The sequence below is a fragment of the Polypterus senegalus genome, chromosome 17 (genome assembly GCF_016835505.1).
Source record: "Polypterus senegalus isolate Bchr_013 chromosome 17, ASM1683550v1, whole genome shotgun sequence".
In the NCBI taxonomy this organism is placed as follows: domain Eukaryota; kingdom Metazoa; phylum Chordata; class Cladistia; order Polypteriformes; family Polypteridae; genus Polypterus; species Polypterus senegalus.
The window spans coordinates 79,033,831-79,054,467 of record NC_053170.1 but is presented as its reverse complement, the minus strand read 5'-3'; the positions used below and the strand labels follow the sequence as shown (position 1 = coordinate 79,054,467).

Here is a 20,637-nt window from a genome sequence, read left to right as displayed (position 1 = left end):
GAGTGACAGGCTGTAAGGTTACCAACAAATTTGTCCACGTCTGTTCAGTTTTTAAATGTTGTATCTTTAACTGGCCTGCTCTCTTTTCCTTTTGTTACTGAATATGCTGTACAGATGCTGTGACGTCTAGAACAGAAAGGAAGTGATAAGTGGAAAGGGAGTGGGTTTTACTCCCACGGTATCAAAAACATTTATTTTATTTATTTACAGAATTATATTGCCACACAGCCACATACCTTTTTGTTTTTTTGGAAAGTGCGATTTAATGGTATAAATGAAATAGTAAGCATGTTTGTAACTGAACTTTGAACATACAAGGCCTAGTTTATTTATTGGATAAGCATACTGTACATTGAATAATGGGACTTACTGTACGTTATATTTAAAGGTATGTGATCCGTTGTCCTAACCTGCAGTTTGTTTTATGTTTAAATGATAGCCTGGAGTTCCTGATGTGCTTGACTATGGGCTGAACCGCTTCACAGATCCAAACATTGTTCAGGTAACATAGGTAAGTTGGCAGAAATTTATCTTATAAGTCTTTGTTTTATATGGACCCTTCAGCAGAAAATAGCAATCTCTGTACACATTTTATATCTTGCATTACACTGTCTTGTTGAGCATCAGTCAGTGAATTTCAGTGTAATTGTGACTTACTATTTCAGGGCTTTTAGCAGCTGGTCCACAGACCTGACATTGCTGCTGGTTTTGCTTCCTAACTTCTATGCAATCTTAGCCAAATTAGACTGCTGAGCCCTAAAGGTGTTTCTTAGGCCACATTCACACTACTATATTTTTGTTTAAAAACACTGACTTTAGTCTCCATTTTCACCTTTCGTCCACACCACCCTGGTGTTTTATAACCCCTGAAAAAGGAGACTTTGATAGTGGCCCCCAGACCCGTTTACTTCAGAAAATGCCAGTTCGGCGCTGCGATGTGGAGAGGTAAAAACGCCGACTTTTGAAAGTGCACTGCTTAATTGTGCTCTGATTTATTCATGCTTATTATATAGAGCTTCCCTGATTGGATCCTGCTTATTGCAACATTTCATTCTCCGATTGGTCATCCTTCAAGGAAGAAATCCATATCCCAACACAGCAGACACAGAAGAGTTGCTTTCAATGGCAGTTGTTGCGTTGTTTACCTGTATGCATCTAAATTATGTTTTGTAAAGTTTGAAGGCTGGCTGTGTGGCTAAGGATCTGCACAGATATTTGGAAGTTTTCCGGCTCAAACTCCGTTACTGCCAGCAGAGATCCTACTCTGTTGGGCCATTGAGCAAGGCTCTTAACTTGAAAATTGCTCCAGGGTACTCTACAATGGCTGACCCTGCACTTTGACTTTCTAAGGTCATGCGAAAAGACGATTTCCCTTCAGAGGCTTAATAAAGTACATACAATAATTTTCTGGCGTCTACAGTTTTGTGATAAATCCTTTTGCTGGTGGCTTAACTATCCTTTTAAGGATTTTTCCACCAATGTGCACAAGGCAAGTGTTAGCAAATGTGGACGTCATATGCCTTTTTGGTCATGTTAGAGTAAATGGCAGTGCTTTCATAAACAATTTGAAATGTCCAGTGTGGACAGACATCATTTTCTTTTCAAGGGACTGCTTTTAAACAAAAACATAGTATTATGGACATAGCCTTACAGATTTGCAAAGCCCACTCTATCTAGCTCGGTGAATTGTCTGGAGTTGACAAATAACACAAGATTGTGTCCTGTAGCCATCAAGTGTCTTGACCTGCCTTGTTCCTTCATTGTGTTTCTGACAGGGTGTGATAATTTGTATTTTTTATAATTCTTCGTTATCAAACTCTGGGGTATTGGTATTGGTATTCTGTTAATTAACACTCCAATTTTTGAGCCAAGGATATGTTTTAATGGAATTTAGCCTAGAAATCACCAAAGCAAGAAATCATCTTTCTTTATGAACTGACATGTTTTCTTAGACAAGAAACCTGAAAAGAAATAAAGTGCAGAATTCTAAACTGAAACATCTCCTGCAGTGCTGCTTAGGTGGGAAGAGGTAGGAATGTGCATTCAAGAGGTTCTACAGTCCACTGGGGGCCATTCTGGACGCGTCACGGGTTTTTTAATAGTCTATCCTCGCTCTCCCAGAAATTGAAGTGCTAACGTGGGTGATACACACAAATACTTTATTAAATCTGTAAGGGGAACTCCCACCATCTCTCTCCACACCAGTAGGAAAAGAGATATAAGAAGAATAATCTCTACATATAGATATCTATTAATCTCAGAGCATACATTAATGAATTTTAGAATAGTTGTTAAAAAATGAACAAACATCAAAGAGTCCCTTTTCTTAGCGTTAAACTCTGTATGTTTTGTGTTGAGTGCCTTGGACCTAACCATGACTACCACCTGCACTTCGGAACACTTTGGCCATCTGAAGCTAAGAATGTTTAAACCCAGCCAGTTCTTGAATGGGAAACCATTTAGGAAAAGCTTGGGTTGCTGCTGGAAAAGGTGTTGTTGAAGCCATCAGGTGGTGTTTACCCTTTGGTTTCTGTATGAATCCCACTGTCCCATTGCAGCGACGGGGGCACCGTCCTGCAAAAATGGTGCCATCATTAGGATAAATTGTAAAACTCATAAGATATACTGATAAGAGATCCATGGACTTTTTTTAAAAACAGTAGGATGTTTCCAGATGTTCATGGCTAAATTACCCTTTACTGCTTGGTCATTCTGCCCTCCTAATGATCTTGTGACCAGTAGGGAGCCATTGCAGCACCCCAAACCCCAGACACAACCTCACCAACACAAGTCCCGGTTTAAATAAAATGTATTTACACAAATACTCTTCTGTACAGACTGCTTGTTAAAAATAATAAATTCTTCCCTCCATCTCTTACTTTCTCTTTTCTTTTCCTCTAACTCCTCCCATGTGTCCGTCTTCCATTCCAGACTCCAACTCTTCCTGGTCAAACAAAGTTCCTGAAAGTAGAGACTATGAATACAGGCAGCTTCCTCTGATCAGGTCCCAGAAAGCCTGGCAGGTGTCCGTGTGGGAATTCTACCCCAGGGATACTGCCATCTAGTGTATTTGGCGAGAAAATACTGGTATATTGTTGTCTCCCCTGGTTATTCCACTGTATTGGCCTCCCAGCCTGTAAAGGATCCCTGTTCCATCCTGGCTGGAATGGCAATCCACGTGTGCCGGTCATTATAAGCCCAGGTCCCTTATTGGCTAACTCTCTCACTTTCTTATCCTTTCTCCACCTAATATCTAATATGTGGTGAATGTACTGGTGCAAGAATGGATGCCCTTGCATCATCCAGGCTACATGGTGGCTGATGTTGTTCCCTGCTGTCTATGAAAAGTACGTTAAGTAGGTTAGGAAAGTGCGTATAAATGCAATTAACGATTATTATTAAGAGAGCTCATTCTTTCTTTATTGGTTAGTTTTTCCTGTTTGGATTCCCAGGTTCCTTTTGCGCACTATTAAACATGGAGGTTGCCCTTTCTTTGAAAAGGTTATATTTTTTTCAGTAACACCAGAAATATCTTGAGACAAAGGCCAGGTGGCAGTATTCATGACAAGCAGGGTTTCACTGATTACCTTACCCACAAAAATGCTGTAGGATTTGATTCCAACTTCCATCTGATCTAAAATTGTAACACAATTGTTATGCTGCAGGTAGTAGATATAAGTATTATGAAGTAGAAAAAACCTAAGCACAAAGTCTCAAAAACATCCCAAAAATGCCCTCTAGAGAGGTAAAACACTGTGAATCCCTAGCTAGTTACAAAGACGACAATGAAGAAACTTTATAAATAAAAAGATTTACTTTAGCAAAAGGGCCTGTTACAACAAAAATAAGCTCCAAAGAATACAAAGACAAAGAAGGCAATGCCTTCAAATTATGCAATCCCCAAAACAAACAAAGTCCCAATACAAAATCTAAAGAGTGTTAAAAAAAAAGTAAATGTCACAGAAGCTCAGAAATACACAATAATCAAAACAAGCAATAGATACACGAGGATTCACGAGTGCATTCACAATGAACCACAAGGGCCTGTGGGTTCCCTCGGCCTTTACAGGGCGGAGGGCAGTCCCTTAATGGTGATTGACAGGTGGCTCTGCCATTGGAAAAGATGTGTAGACTTAAAGAAGCTAAATAATCAACAATTTGTAGATAAAAACAGACTCAAAAGAGATAGCCTGGGGAGGAACCCGAGTTGAAACTTGACAAGAAGTTTAAACCACTTGTAGGTGAGGGATTTTGCATTCTATCACTATTACTGATTTCATTCTGTTACTGTATTTTCTTAAAGGAATTAAACATCTGGAAGGTTGCCGGTTCAAATCCCATTACTGCCAGACGAGATCCTACTTTGTTGGGCCCTTGAGCATGGCCCTTAACCTGAAAATTGCTCCAGGGGTGCTGTACACTGGCTGACCCTGTGTTCTGACCCCCAAAGGTCATTTGAATAGACAATTTCCCCTCGGGGATTAATAAAGTATACCATAATCATCATCAGTAAGCCTAATAAATGTTGTAGTAAAAACTGGAAAAACAGCTACCAATAGTCAAATGAATGAATGACATCAGGGCCACAGGAGGGCGCAATGCCAGTGTCATGGTGGGAGAATTTCACCCCAAATTAACTTCAGATTTATTGGCCTGATGGAGATTTGATCTTTGGGTTTTATGAAGAATGATTTGACCATCGTGGACTACGTTATTTATCTTACCAGGTGCACATTCTAAATGTATTCACTGTGCATTTTATGTTCAACAACCAAAAACTATGCTAAAAAATTAAATATTCAATCATTATTTTTTCAGGGCCAAATGAATTAGTGAGGTAGCACGGTGGTGCAGTAGGTAGCGCTGCCGCCTTGCAGTTAGGAGACCCGGGTTCGTGTCACGGGTCATCCCTGTGTGGAGTTTGCATGTTCTCTCCGTGTCTGTGTGGGTTTCCTCCGGGTACTCTGGTCCAAAGACATACAGGGTGGGTGTGTGTGTGTGTGTGTGTTTGTGTGTGCCCTGCGGTGGGCTGGTGCCCTGCCTGGGGTTAGTTTCCTGCCTTGCACCCTGTGTTGCCTGGGATTGGCTCCAGCAGACCCCTGTGACCCTGTAGTTAGAATAGAGCGGGTTGGATAATGGATGGATGGATTAGTGAATACCAAGATTATTCAGAATACTTTAATTTATTCAAACTGTTTAAAGCTTCTTTTGTAACGGCACACTTTTCAAATCAAGTTTATCAGAACGTCTTTCTGTGAAGTTTCCAATATTTGCTGTTGTAAGATTTACTTCTGTATCAGTTTAAGGGGGAAACATGAGCTGGCTGGTAAAACTTGCTGAAGAATAGAATTAGAAACCGACCTAGACTGACGTTAACTGCAGTAATCAATCCAAAATGGAGACAATGCTTCATATGCCTCTATACCCCTTAAAAGATGTGTTGTATGTTTCTTCGGTACGTTTCTCGCAATTTACTTATTATACTAATGGACAAACATCCAGCAATCAGCACAAATTTTGTTTGCTAATTTGTGTTCTACTACTGGCTGTGATCATGTAATAACATATAACAAAGTATATTTCATTAAATTCTGTTAACATATTACAGATTGTATCATCAGAGTGGTGTGACTCATGCTGAAAAGTTTTATAAGCTGAACCACACAAATGTCTACCAGACGGTTTGGGCATTTGGGCCCGGTTTTTGGTAGTTTCCCTCCTCTTTTGATGTTTTTGGCTTTGCCTGCTGGGTTAAATCGCAACCGCAACCATGTTACCTTCAACAACAATGAATAACATATCCAAATATGTTAAGGACAAAGACATTAGAGAGATATGCAATAATTCAAACATTAATAATAAACACAGAAGTAAATTGAATATGATAAAGGTGAAAGTGTGAAATGTAAAGAAAATACAGTATATGATTTATCTTTATTGCACATTTCTTGATTTGTTGCTTTAAGCACATGCACAGAGAAGTTCAAACATTTCTGTTGAGCATTTTTCATCTTCTTTTTGGACTTATTAAAAACTGTGGTTTACCTCATTCCACACTTTAAATGACACCAACAAATAGCACTTTAATAATGAATTGAAAACTGTAATGGTTTTAAGTCCAAAACTATAAAACATTATGAAAAACCCAGAGTTTGCATTGTGTGTAAATGTGCAGAGGAGAGATGCTGAGTATTTTGGGAGAAGGATGCTAAGGATAGAGCTGATAGGAAAGAGAAAAAGAGGAAGGCCTAAGTGAATGTTTATGGATGTGGTGTGAGAGGACATTCAGGTGATGGGGGTGACAGAACAAGATGCAGAGGACAGAAAGATATGGAAGAAGATGATCTGCTGTGGCAACCCCTAACATGAGCAACTGAAAGAAGAAGAAGAACTAAATGATTACAATGTTTAAACAGAAAGTAGAAGTCAAGGAACATAAGAATAAAACAACCAAATTCAAACAGGAGGAAAAGCAGTGTGAGAAAATGAGATGGGATGAGAAGAGATGAGATAAGACGAGATGAGATGAGAGATTCAATTGGAATAGTAAAGAAATTAAACAAAAGAATAAAACAGACAAATTTAAACAGGACCTGCAACCCTCACCAGGAAAAGCAATGTGAGATGTTGAGATGAGATGAGAGATTCAATCGGGAACAGTAAAGAAACAAAATGTCAGCAACTTGCTGAGGCAAGTGACGCTCTTAAGTGGTCTTTTCAGGTAACTGCAGCCCCAGTGACAGCAGCACAAGTCCAGATACATAACTAGAATTAAGATTGTTAAGGGACTTGGAAAAATAAAAATATAAAATTAAATGTAAACAAGGTAAATGTAAGAGATTAGTGGAAAATGGAAAAAATGTAAACAATTACAAGTGATGTAAACCAAAACAGTCCGCTGAGAAAGTTTAGGCCAAAAATCAAATCTAGCACATCCACACTCTAAGTTACATTTTCTATGTGGGTGATATGAAGTTATTCTCATTTGGTGGAGCAAAACAAAAATCTCCTAAATATCCAGTTAGCTTTATCACACTTACTAACCCCAGTGTTTCCCCCAAATGTTTTTAGTTCTACCAGGGCTTTGCTGTAAGACTGATTGCCTGCCGCAGATAAGGCAGACGTCTAAGATTCTTCTCAATCTCTTACTAACGGAGTCTTTATCATAGAAGTTTGAACTGGTATCATTAGATTTGTACCTCTTTAATGACAAGAACAGTTGTTTTGATACACTGTAGTTCAAGATCGTCTTTAGGTGGTTAATCAGCTTCAAATAACTAACAACAAGAGAACAGAAAGATATCAAGAGAAATGATTTGATTAAACCAACAAGGGTAGAGTGATGAGCGAACATAAAGTAGAAAAAAAAATCAAAGTAATAAAACCTGCTGTCCTACAAGACCTTCTTATATACAATGTTTCCTGGATTCCCTGATTGGTGGTGGCTCACCAATTTTGGTACCAAAACACATGTGATTTATGTCATACACATTCTCTATGTCACAGACATTAATATTAAACCTCATGGGGTCCACCTGCTAGAGTATGAAGGCCCTAAACAACATTTATAAAGATGGCATACCCAGTATGTATGCCATATAATGTCATAAGTACAAAATCATATACTTACTTTGCTTTGTTCAGCTGTGTGGTTCAGGTTTTCATCCAAACATCTTTTGAACTAAAAAGCTGTCAAACACTATTGCAGTACTCCTTTGTGACCAGTAGCACCCCAAATCCCAAAAACAAACACTATAGAAGTCACAGGTTCAAACAAAACAAGTCTGTTAACCAAACCTTACAACAAGGTTCTTATCTTCACTCTCTCTCTGTTATTCCTCCTCTCCTGCCAGGTGACTGTTGTCCAGCTCCTCTTGTGACTCTGATTCACCTGGATGACATTGAACAGCTTTCTTTATCTTGGACCCAGGAGTACTTCTGGTGCTATGGAATAGCCCGATTGGTTGAGCGCAAATCCCTGACAGTACAGATCACAAACCCTCACAGTACCCTCTGGCAGCATCCCTGGAACCCAACAAGGCTATCCCATGAGACTACAGTTCCCAGCATGCCTTGTGTGTGTTCATACATGTAGCACAGGGTGAGCATGTAGACCCAATCAGTTGTCTCTCCTGTTTCTTCTATCAGACTGGCCTCCTAGGCCAGGTATTATTCTTTGATCTAAACTTGCTGTGACACCAACATAACAAGCTGTCTTTCTTCTTGAGATTCTGATGGGCTGGACTCTTGTCTAGAGAAGAACTTTGCCCCATTCCAGCCTGCCCAGGTGCACAACCTTTACACCTTTTATTCACAGATATGCCTTAGGAAAGAGCTCAGATAAGCATGGACACGGACAATTCAATCTATTTGAACAGATTCACTGATTACAGTGTTACCAAAACAACTGCAATGCAAGCAGAAAGCCATATTTGCAGCACACAGGTACAGCCAACATGGGTTTCTGTAACTGCAGACAACTTTGTGGCCTGAAGACGAACAGAACCCTTGTGTATAGTCATGACTACCTGGCCCCTTTTATAGGTGATCTCAAAGCTGAGTAAGCAAAAAAAAAACCTGTGCACTGATTTAGTAAAAAGAGTCTTCACCAGTACACTAGTATAGTAAGACCAGTAAATAAAGTAAAGTTCAGCCTGTGGACCTTGCACTGTACACGTAAACTAGACATTTAACAGAGAAATTACATCCCCATGATCTCATATCATATGCTTTGTGGTTTATTTAAGACCAGTGCTTGTCATCTGTGGGGATACACATTAAACAGAGTTATGAACAGGGTTAAGCATAAAAATCGTTCATGTCTTGGATTGCCATTAAGTGCTGTGGAAGTTCTCACTGATCCACAGACCCTTTAGATGAACAAAGAGCACAGAGATGTCTGCACAGAATGTCTTCTTCTAGATTTGGATGCACCACTGCTCTTTATTAATAGGTTGTTTGTTGTCCTAGTGTCTTATTCAGATAATTAATAAAAGTTCTCAGTGTTTCCGCACCAAGCGCATGACTCAGTAGTTTGTGCCAGATTGCCATGTCACTTTCTGAAAAGAAGTGCTTACTTGGTTTTCTCTTGAATGTACTTCACGGCATCCTTATGGATCAGTTTAATCAGTTTTGACATCTAGGATGAGCTCTCCACTTCTCTGCTCATGACAAAAAAAAGATGTCATTAGGACATGCCCTTTAATCCACAAAGCACTTGGTTTGTTGTTTTTTGTGATATAGACAACAATCTGCACAGATAGTGACCATACTGGGAAGTCTGCCTAGAGTACTCCTCCATCACTCCATGTAAACCACACACATTCTCTCCTCACAGTTTTTCATTTTTCACCCTCTCCTTTTGCCACTAAACTGTGGACACAACTGAAATCGTCCATTGCCAGAACACATTCCACTCGATGCTTTGCTGCACCCAACACACGACGAACCACCTGGAGTGGGACCCGAGTGCAGCAGTTGACATCTCAGCACTATACAACAGATAAATTCATATGTGGTCAGTTTAACTGACCATAGCCCCTTTGAAAGGTAAATTTGGTTCAGGGACGTATTTGATACTATTAATACTAATACTATTGAGGAAAGTGTTTCTCCCTTTTAACCACATTTCCTTAACATTCTCCTGGTCATATCTACTCACAACAATTCCTAGACATACATTATCACAGCAGCAATGGACAGAACAGCAGTCACACACATGATCCACTTATGCACAAAAGATGAAACTGGGAATTGCTAGTTACCCCAACCTGAACCTCATTGGAATATTTGAGGCAACTGTAGCACTGGAGGCAAACCCACACAGATACAAGGGGCACATGCTTACAAAATCAGCCAGCCACTGTGTAGGCAGTTCAGGCTAAGGATCTGCGCTGGTATCCCGAAGGTTGCCGATTCGAATCCCCGTCACTGCCAAAAGAGATCCTACTCTGCTGGGCCCTTGAGCAAGGCCCTTAACCTTCAGTTGCTCCAGGGGTGCTGTAGAATGGCTGACCCTGCACTCTGACCCCAAGGGGTATGCAAAAACTAACAAATTCCTAATACGAGAAATTGTATAATGTGAAATAAAGAAAAAAAAAACCAAACAAAAAACACCTATGACTCTATCTGTGAGGCAGCAGACTTTCACTGCAGCACCCTTTATTGTTTTATGTTGGATTTAAAGATTAACTAGCTGTGCTGTCCATCTAAAATTAATCTAAGTAATCAACACAGACTTCAGCATTAAAGTCTACAGTACACAATGCAATGCATATGTCTCTGTTATATGCTATTTTTTATGCGATTCATAAAAGCAGTGCTAATGTTTGTGGTGCTCCATATGTTGGAATGAAAGATGCAATGCAATAGGTGGTGCACTGTAAATGTTTACACTGAATACATCCAACAGACAGCAACTGCCAGATGTGCAGAAATCAGCTTATATACCTTCACAAAGGGCAAGTGTTTGTGTGTGTCTGTGTATCTGTGTGTCTGACCAGGTGCTAGTGTTAAGAAGAAAAATATAAAAATAAGCATAACATGTAAAAGAAGGGATAAAAAATCAAAAACGATAACAAAAATACCAAATCTTCTTCTTCTTCTTTTCCCACTTCTGTGTTTGGTCAATGTGCTTGATCAACCGTCTCTATACAAGCCCATTTCTTTCAGATCTTCTTTTACTTTATCCATCCACCTCCACTTTGATTTCCCTCTCTTTCTCTTCCCCTGGACTTCCATTCCCATCAGTCTTTTGCCTACGTATTCGTTGTCTCTCCTCATCACATGTCTATACCACTTCAGTCTACTTTCCTGTACTTTCTTGGATATCTCTCCTACTTTTGTTGTATCTGTGATTGTCTCATTTCTTACTCTGTCCTTTTTTGTAATTCCATACATCCATCTCAACTTTAATATCTCTTACATTTACTAAGTAAGGGTCTAAAAGTAGGGAAGTTAGTCTTATTGGCATATTCTATTGTCTGATATAATACACTGGCAACAGCAGTGTGGTAGCGACTTTCTTGCACCTTCTTGGCCCAACTGAATGAGGTTTATAACTGTAATGCTAATGACTACTAACTTCACGTGGAGGGTGATGGATTAGTGAATAGAACGTTAAATCAACGTTTATGTCAAGCAACCAAAGCTCTGACACGACTAGGCTAATGTAGTAGTGCCCACCGACACATTTTCCCAGCAGAACACTCTAACAATAAGAATGGTGAGCTTGATGAGTGACGATGACAAGAAAGTGGAAGTGAAGAGATAAAGGTCGGCTGATTATTATTATATCAGGACAAACAGACAACACATCCATCAAATAAAAAGCACGGGTTGATTATTTAGATTTCAACCCGTCTTATTTTGTTAGCTCAGCTAGTACAGTATTTTACAGAATAACACATTTGTTGGAAAAACACTGGGTGAACCATGTACCCACTGCTTCCTATTCTCCATTGGGTGTTTTAATTTGCCACCCACTATCCAGTATGTTTCATCTTTTTAGAATTGTGAGGTGTAAGAGAAAAGAGATGACATGAAAATGCTAAAAATTTGGGGTACCAGAGCCAAGGACAAATACTCAATAATTACAGAGACAATAGCGGAGTTCAGGATAGAACTGACAAAGATGGTGGCGCTTCCAGTCTTCAGTCCTACCGGCAGGAAGAGGCAGGTTCAGGCAGTGGCATAGCTGGGCAAGGGGGGACATCTGTCCCCGGGCGCAGCATCCAGAGGGTGCCAAATTGATGTTAAATTCCCTTTCCCATTGCATTTTAGCAAACAGGAGGGGGCACGAAATCTTCAGTTGTCCCCGGGCACTGAAAACCCTAGCTATGCCTCTGGGTTCAGGTGGAAGGACACCAGAAACGATGTCAGAGATGTTATCGCCATCAATCAAACTGTCTGCATTGTGAGAAAGAAAAACAGACATTAGGACACAGCGCCAACCCCTGGAGCGGTGGTAGAATCACAGTCACTAGAGCTCTTCAGCTGTCCCCTATTATTATTACTTTTTTGCCCTAAGTAGAAACAAATACTAACATTTTATCCTTGTCTTTTTGGCCACGGATTGACCAAAAAAGGAGAATCTTCACCATTTTGTGTGCTATTTTCACTGTGAAAAGATTGAAATAATAATCTGTGACACGATGCATCTGGGTTGGTCTGTGCCACTTTGGGAGGGAGCAGTAAGGAGAGTGTGGTGGACTCGTCATGAGGTCCTTTTCATTCTTAAAGATAACTCATCACGCTTGTAGTGTAGCCTTCACAAACGGCAAAAGATAATTACAGCAGGTTACAAAAAGGTAATTACCATGGAAACCAGGCAGCCATAAATTCTTACGTTACTGATGATGATGATGGTGTATTTCTTTGCCTGTTTTTGTTAACTTACTCTCAAATAGCAAAAACATGGAACACTACATGACATTTTAAAATTTCTGTCAGAAATCATTAAAAAATAGATAGAAACAAATACCCAAGCATACAATAATGGTGATACCTGTTAGAGCACAAACTCTGGGTCGGGCTTTGATCCAACCCATTTCTTAATTACCAGCCATTTCTATTGATTTATTAAACATGTAGTTTAATTCAGCATTCTCCTTCCTGTACATTTGATCAATTTGCTGTCAGAAATTCTACCCAACCCATATTTTATGGATTTGGGAAAATCTTGGGAGGATGAGAATCCCTTAGTCCTTGACCTTTTTTTGTTGTTTAGTTAAAGTATTTAATTAAAGGCAGACACGTAATGATAAAGACTCCTATACGGGAAATTACAACAATTTAGCTGATTAACTGTTGTCTCCCTTGTTGTTTGCCACTCAAGGTTAATTGCCTTGTCAAGTAAGTGAGTTAAAAAATGAGGTAAAAAAGTGAGAGTGTTGCTGCAGCATCTTTCCAAATAATAATATTGATTTCCAGGCTGAGCAGGCAATGTTAAACCAGAGGTTCAATTAAAACCAAATGTACATGAAATCAAAAAGCTGAAGTTAGTGCTGGAGGCCTGCTGAATAATATATATTTTATTAAGCACTACACTATACTGACTGTTTTATGTTGTATTTTTTGTTGTTCTGTGATTCTGTTATATGTCCTGCGTTCTGCATGTGGGACCCCAGACACAAATGCACCCACACAGTGAAGGACTCAAATCATGGGATTTTGATTGCATAACGGCACCTTTCACAGGTTCTTTCTTCAAAGTACAAGCTGATCTCTGGCACAAGCTCAGTAATCTCCCCTCACAGTCCTCTTCCACCTGACTCCATCTCACCTGGATGAGGTCAAGCAGCTTCTTTTATGTTGGAGCCGGGAGTACTTCTGGTGCCACAGCAGTGAATGGTAGCACTTCTGGGTCACATGGAAGCCCTGCAAAAGCAGGGAGATTTTCTCCCTGGAGTACCCTTTGGTGGCACCCAAGAACCCTGACAGGCTTGTCCTACAGGATTATGAATCCAATGGAGTATCCAAACTGGGACCATACTAGAAAAGCACTGCCAACTATCGTACTAACAGTCTCCCTCCAGTCCATCCATTAATCTTCCACTGTGACTGGGTTAATAGTCAAGAACCATTCCAACCAGTGGCAGGCAAAAGTTTTGGCCTCTTGTCACTGTATAGTGTCCATCCATTGTGGTCTTCTGTCCAGGCCAGGAATCAACCCTCATCCCAATCATTCCATCCCTTAGGGCTCTTACAGCTGAAAGTCAATTTGCTTTACCAAGGGTAAGTGTAAATAAGAATTATTTTTAGTCTGTGGCATACAGCAAAAATCCTAAACAAGAATTTTAATTATTGTAGCAAAAGAAAAAGTACATGACACGTGATGAATCACACTGGAAAGAGTTTAGAAAAGTAAAGATGATGAGCTGATACTCAATATGAGAGCCATAAACAGCATGGCTGTTGAATTATCAGTACAATAACACCAGTGGTCTCAGAACCTCCAAGAATGATTTCACCTTCTGCAGGTCAGTTTATCTTTTGTTATATAGTGCCTTTCATCGTAAAAGTAACCACAACTGAGCTCGCAGTGGATTGTCCATCAACGGGGACTGAATTTCAGTGTCCCTCCAAAGAACTGGACACGCATCTATCCCAACTTGTGTGATATTCTGCAGCCTAGAAAGCCGGCGGTGTCACAGTGACAGCCTTGCTTTTAGAATGCTAAATGTTATTAAATGCATTATTGTAAAATAAAATAAATAATGTAATACCCAGAATCCAAAGTGTCAAAATACTAAGTGAGACACAGCTGAGAATATGGCAGAGAATGAATCTGAGTGATGTTACTCACTTTGTGGATGATTCTTGAGTTTCTTTGATTTCTTGAATCTTTGGAAGTAAAGGTTCAGAATGAGAAACAGGCTGTGGAATGGACTGAAAGAAAAAGAACAAAGCAGCACCTTGTACGAGGGACGAGTCAGATTTGTGTTCTATGCTCTGTTCAGTTTAATCACCATCATCAGCACAAGTTGAACAGCCATTTTCTTGGTTACCCAAGTTGCCCATCACATATTTCTTCTCCCCTCTTGATGGTCCTGGGCATCCTTTGGTTTGAGACCCATTCTTTTCTTATCACCTGTCTCCACCTCCAACCACATCTTCTTTGGCCTCCCTCTTGGCCTCATCTCCTCCACCTTCATCTCAGTACTCCTGTTCACCCTTTCACTCCACATGTGCAAACTGCCTTAGTCCGTTTCTTCTCAGTACACACCAAATCTTCCCTTAAATTGGCATTTGCCTTCCTCTCACTCTGTGACACTCCACACATCCATCAGATCATTCTGTCCATTTTCACTTTATGTTTCACCTTGAGTGGCCATGTCTCGCTCCCGTAGAGCATACAACTGCTTATGCAGCTTTTATTAACTTTTTCCCTCCAATGCCATGGAAGCAATAAAGTAAGAATAAGGGACAGCACCCTGGCTATCACTTCTGTACCTGCACTTACCCTTGCACTAAACATGTCACCTTGCAGAACCTAACTTAATTCTCCACAAGTCCATTGCTGATATCTAAATTCTTACTTACTACAGCAGAATTTTGAACCCATTTCACATACTTTCTATAAAGAAAGGTCACACTTGCTGCCTTTAGACTGCTCTTCATACCTTTTCTTTTTTGTACCAATCTCCAACAAAGTGGGTACATGGTAAATCACACTGGGAAGAACCTACAAAAATAGGTTCTCAGCCCCTTTTCCACACGCCCTGCACAGACATGTACCCATCTCTCCTCATCTCTGGCCAGCCATCAGTTTGGTGTTTCCTGAATTTACCTTTAGGGTTTTTGTTACCAAACTTGCTTTCCATCTCTGTGTCTTCTCATTCAAGTCCCTGTCTCTTTAAGCCATCAAAATAAGATCATTGGCATACTCCTTTATGTCCTACTCAGGTCACCACCTCCATTGGCATCACGAAAAGCAATGGACTCAGAACCGGTTCCTGGTGAATCCTCATCTCAGCCATCACGCTCAAAACTTTCCCCTGATGTCCTAACCACGTTTGTGATTCTTCATGCACTGACATGACAGTAGATGGTAACCGTTAATCCACATGTAACTTTCTCAGTGCTCACCTCACCACCTTTCTAACGTCAAGTGCTTTCTCCAGAACTACAAATGCATAGTGCCGCTTCTTTGCCTTTGCCTGATGCGTTTACTGCCTGCTTCTACTGTTTTTGGCATGAAACCAAACTATATTTTATTGACTCTGACCTGATCCCTGATCCTTTTCTCTATTGCTCAATCAGCCACCTCCTTTACCTGCTTCAGAACTGCTTGATATGACCTACACTCCAATGGATCACAGTTTTCCTTTATAAACTAAAACGAGCGCACTTCTTTTTAATTTACGGACAGCTTTCAATGTGATCTTAGCAGAGTCAATGGAGGTTCTGATCGGGGTGCTCGAGAGACTGAGTGAGGAGTCTGAGTGTCTGGGCTTGCGAGGGTCCTGGATAAAAACCAAGATCCAGGCCTTTAATGACCTCTTGGGCACAGCCATCAGCAGTGTGTCTGTTTGCGGAGAGAGTGTCGACCTTGTCGAGAGGTTTACTTACCTTGGTAGTGACATTCATGTCTTTGGTGACTCTTCCTGTGAAGTCAGTAGGCAGATTGGGAGATCATGGGGGGTCATGAGGTCGCTGGAATGGGGTGTGTGACACTCCTGATATCTATGCAGAAGGATGAAGGTCCAAGTCTTTAGAGTCCTGGTTCTTCCTGTCTTGCTATATGGTTGCAAGACATGGATACTATCCATTGACCTGAGAAAAAGACTGGACTCCTTTGGTACTGTGTCTCTCCGGAAAATCCTTGAGTACCATTGGTTTGACTTTGTGTTGCTCATGGAGTCCCAAATGAAGCACATTACCTGCATTGTGAGGGAACGTCAGTTACAGCACAGCGGCCATGTGGCGTGTTTCCCTGAGGGTGATCTGGCTCGTAAGATCCTTATTGTTGTGGTAGTCCAGGCCAAGGGGTCGTCCACATAATACCTGGCTGCGGCAGATAGAGAGTCATTTTCAGAGAGTGGGACTGCACCTGGGGGGGTTGCCAATTGGGATCCCGAGTTGTTTTGTCGTGTAGTGGGTGCGTAAATGCACTGTACCAGTGCATGCTCCCCAACTTGACTTGACTTGAATGTGATGGGGCTGAAGATCAGATTCTGAGAAGGCTCCTCTTAACCTGCCATGAGCAGATGATTCACTTTATTCAGTTAGGATGATCTATGCACATTTAGTTTTTTTTTATTTTGAGCTTAAGACCAAGTACTGTACATTTTCAACAGTTTTTCTTCATCATGGCAGTGCTCATGAAAATGAAAATGACAGAGTGGGAGAGACAACTAACAGACAGGGCCCTCCATAATGTTTGGGACAAAGACCCATTTTTTTCCTTGATTTGCCCCTCTGCTCCACAGTTTAAAATTACAAATCAAACAATTCAGATGTGATTTAAGTGAACATGGCAGTCTTTCATTTAAGTGCATTTGCATTAGGCCTGGGAAAGTTTCTGCGATTAATGTGGTCTGTTTAGCATGTTAAAAAATATAGACGCATCCCAGGTTGGCAAAGTAGCAAACACCTCTGGCAGTGCTTTGCTCAGGGTGGCATTTTCGTGTTTTTTTTTTAACGTTACAAAACAATAGTAGAATTAAGTTAAGTGTGTAACTAAAAAATTACATACTCATCCAGTACTGTGTGTATATACTACGTTCAAAAATTTTATGAACAACAACAACATTTATTTATATAGCACATTTTCATACAAATGATGCGGCTCAAAGTGCTTTGCATAACGAAGAAAGACAAGACAAGACAAAATAAATAAGAAAATAGAATTAGGGAACACTAATTAGCATAGAACAAAAGTAAGGTCCAATGGCCAGACGGCTGGAGAAAAAAAAAAAATCTGCAGGGGTTCCAGGCCACGAGACCACCAAGCCCCCTCTAGGTATTCTACCTAACATAAATGACCTCAATCAGTCCTCATTGTATTCAGGGTTCACATTGAAGAACTTGATGATGATGGTCATGTGGACTTCTGGCCTTTAATCCATCAATGTAAGGACATCACGGTGCTTTGATCGGGTGGTGGTGGCGGCGCACATCGCCACCACAGAAAACCGAAATAAAATGTAATTTTCATTTAAAGGTTTAACATTTTGTATTTTGTGGTTCGCAATGATACACCACATGTCAATATATAGCACTGGTGTTAATTTTCTTGATTTATACACACTGACATAGGTGCAGGGGAGTGTCGGGAAAGGGAGTGGGTTTATAGCAGTCCTGGTGTAATGCTGGAGAAAAGTTCAGATCAAATCAATGTCATGTCACATAAGTCTTAAATAAGTTATCTTATTATCTACTACCACTGTATTTAACTTGCCAGTCTGCCAACCAACTTAAAGTTCTGACTGCCCTGATATAATAACATCCATCCATCCATTATCCAACCCGCTGAATCCGAACACAGGGTCACGAGGGTCTGCTGGAGCCAATCCCAGCCAACACAGGGCACAAGGCAGGAACTAATCCTGGGCAGGGTGCCAACCCACCGCAGGACGATATAATAACAAAATTCTACAAATCAGAAGTGGAAAGATTATCCATACCTAAGATTCAGATTTGCAGTATTTTTGCTAATTTATACAAAGAGTGGAACATAAGCATCCAAATAATGCAGTAAGATGCTGCAGATGTTCTACCAGACGGTTGTGGCGAGTGCCCTCTTCTACGCGGTGGTGTGCTGGGGAGGTAGCATAAAGATGAAAGACACCTCACGCCTAGACAAACTTGTTAAGAAGGCAGGCTCTATTGTAGGAGTAAAGTTGGACAGTTTAACATCTGTGGCAGAGCGACGGGCATTAAGCAAACTCCTGTCAATCATGAAGAATCCACTGCATCCACTGAACAGTGTCATCTCCAGGCAGAGGAGCAGCTTCAGTGACAGACTTTTGTCACTGTCCTGCTCCACTGACAGACTGAGGAGATCGTTCCTCCCCCACACTATGCGACTCTTCAATTCCACCCGGGGGAGTAAATGCTAACATTACTCAAAGTTATTGTCTGTTTTTACATGCATTTTTATTACTATTTAATTTAATATTGTTTCTTTGTATCAGTATACTGCTGCTGGATTATGTGAATTTCCCCTTGGGATTAATAAAGTATCTATCTATCTATCTATCTACAAGCCAGCCTTTTCCAAAATATGTTAGTAAGAGCTAAGTTAAGATGCTGTGCGCTGCTCTGTGACATGGAGAATCACTCAAGGTGACTCGGCCTAACACCTCAGTGGACACAAGCCTGTGAATTAAGGGGATGGAAGAGAGAGGCAAAGTAATGGGGTGCAGTCTAGTGTTTGCTAGTGGACCCGCTGATGTACTTATCGTCTGTTTCTCTCTCTTTTCTCTCTTTCAGCTCTCATTCCTCCTCTTTTGATTGCCATTACAAGCCTCCTTGCAACTTTCTATCCATTCAGATGGGTGGTTAGAGCGGGTTTTTCTTTATGTGTATTGTTTTCAGTTGACAGTCTTTGTTGTGCCCTTTATTGTAACATGCCTAGTTAACAAAATGGAGGGATTAAGTAACCAGAAGCAAAATGTACAGAATGTACATGTGAATGTAAGAAACATAATGCTGCATAAATGAATAAGATAAGGAAATGGCCAGCCATCTGTTTGTCGAACCCACTTTTCATGTTGCAGGGCTGCAAGAGTATATGCCAGCAGCTTTCAGGTAATGAGGAAATGTCAGGGCACAATGATGCCAACTCAAGCCTGCCAGGACACTTTAAGGTCACAGATTCAACTGTCGGGCATGCATTTGGGATGGGCAATAAAGCCGTGGGGAGAACATGGCAACACCACACAGACAGGGCCAGGGGTCGAGCCCATGTCTCTGTGTCTGTGACTGACTAGATAGTCAGCCCCCATATAAAGCAATAAACATTTCTGTGCAGTTATGTGAAATCTGATTTACAGGAGAAGATTTATCTAAGAACGACTGCCCTGCTACTAAAGTACATTCTGGCTAACCACAGCTCTGCAATGGAAAAAGCAGGTTCAAAAAAATGAATGGTTGGCTTCCAAGAAACATAAAAACTGGAAAGTGAAGTCCGAGGGAGGGAGTGTGGAGTAAACTGCCATTTGTGTAGACTGATATGATGTCTTGTATTATTGGAAAAGTATTTGTACCTGTTACATCAGAACTGGATAGTGAGAAAGTTACAGTTGCCAGGCTATTATTGGAACACTTGCCATGCAGCCATCTTAGCAAGGGATGTGGTTAGTTGCACCCGGCTGACACCTTGGCTGATTTGACAGAATATCTGGTATATCGGGCCCATCTAGACCAGTCATGTTTAATGGTGTAGCCATCATGCCATTAATGACATGGATATTCCTAAATATTTCACATGAAAATCTTGTTAACTTTTCCATTTCTTGTGCTCATGATGGCTGCTGCGTTTTGAAAAAAAAAATATATATATATATATATATATATGTGTTTATAGAGTCAGTATTGTGATGGGTACCAAGTAAACTGAAATTCTTACTTGCATGTTCTAATCAACGTGCAACATGTTTTATGTGTTATTGGAGTAGTACGCTCACAGTTGGCATGTCTGATTCATAATACAGATCCCTTGCACAGGCACAAAGTTTAACAATTATTGCTTTATTTTCATGTTATGTATTTCCGTCAGTTTTATTCAATAGATGAAGCTGCTGCACATTTATTCCATAACAGCAGCATAGCTCTTAAACAGAGTGCAGTGTCTTTTGAGCTCTTGGTGCCCATCCTATCTAGGATTTCTCCCTGAAGTTTAGAGTTCGAGGGGCTCCAGTTCAGCTGCGGGCCATTGCACATGCGTTTTGAACCCCTCAGCATGAATAAACGGAGTCGTGTGAAGTGCAGATCAGCCGACTGTCACAACTGATTCTCGGGGTTTCCCTACCGACTGGTACAGGGAGCTGTTTTGATGTTACGTGCTGGCACTAGTCAGCCTACATATGGCATCATTTCTAACAAAACGGCATCAGCATCTGAGTAATGGGTAGACAATTTAAAAGCAAAACAGCACAGGGATGTTGAGGATCTCAGGAGTGCTAAGCTGTG

The 20,637-nt window shown here is 40.7% G+C and overlaps 1 protein-coding gene across 2 annotated transcripts in view; it reads left to right on the top strand.

Annotated features, from left to right (window-relative positions):
- The window catches only part of rgs9a (regulator of G protein signaling 9a), a 196,320-nt gene that overhangs the window by 118,862 nt on the left and 56,821 nt on the right, over positions 1-20,637 (top strand). For both annotated transcript variants that reach the window (XM_039739815.1, XM_039739816.1), the window contains exon 9: positions 440-502. In XM_039739815.1, coding sequence (XP_039595749.1) covers positions 440-502 — 63 coding nt within the window. The remainder of the gene's footprint in view (positions 1-439; positions 503-20,637) is intronic.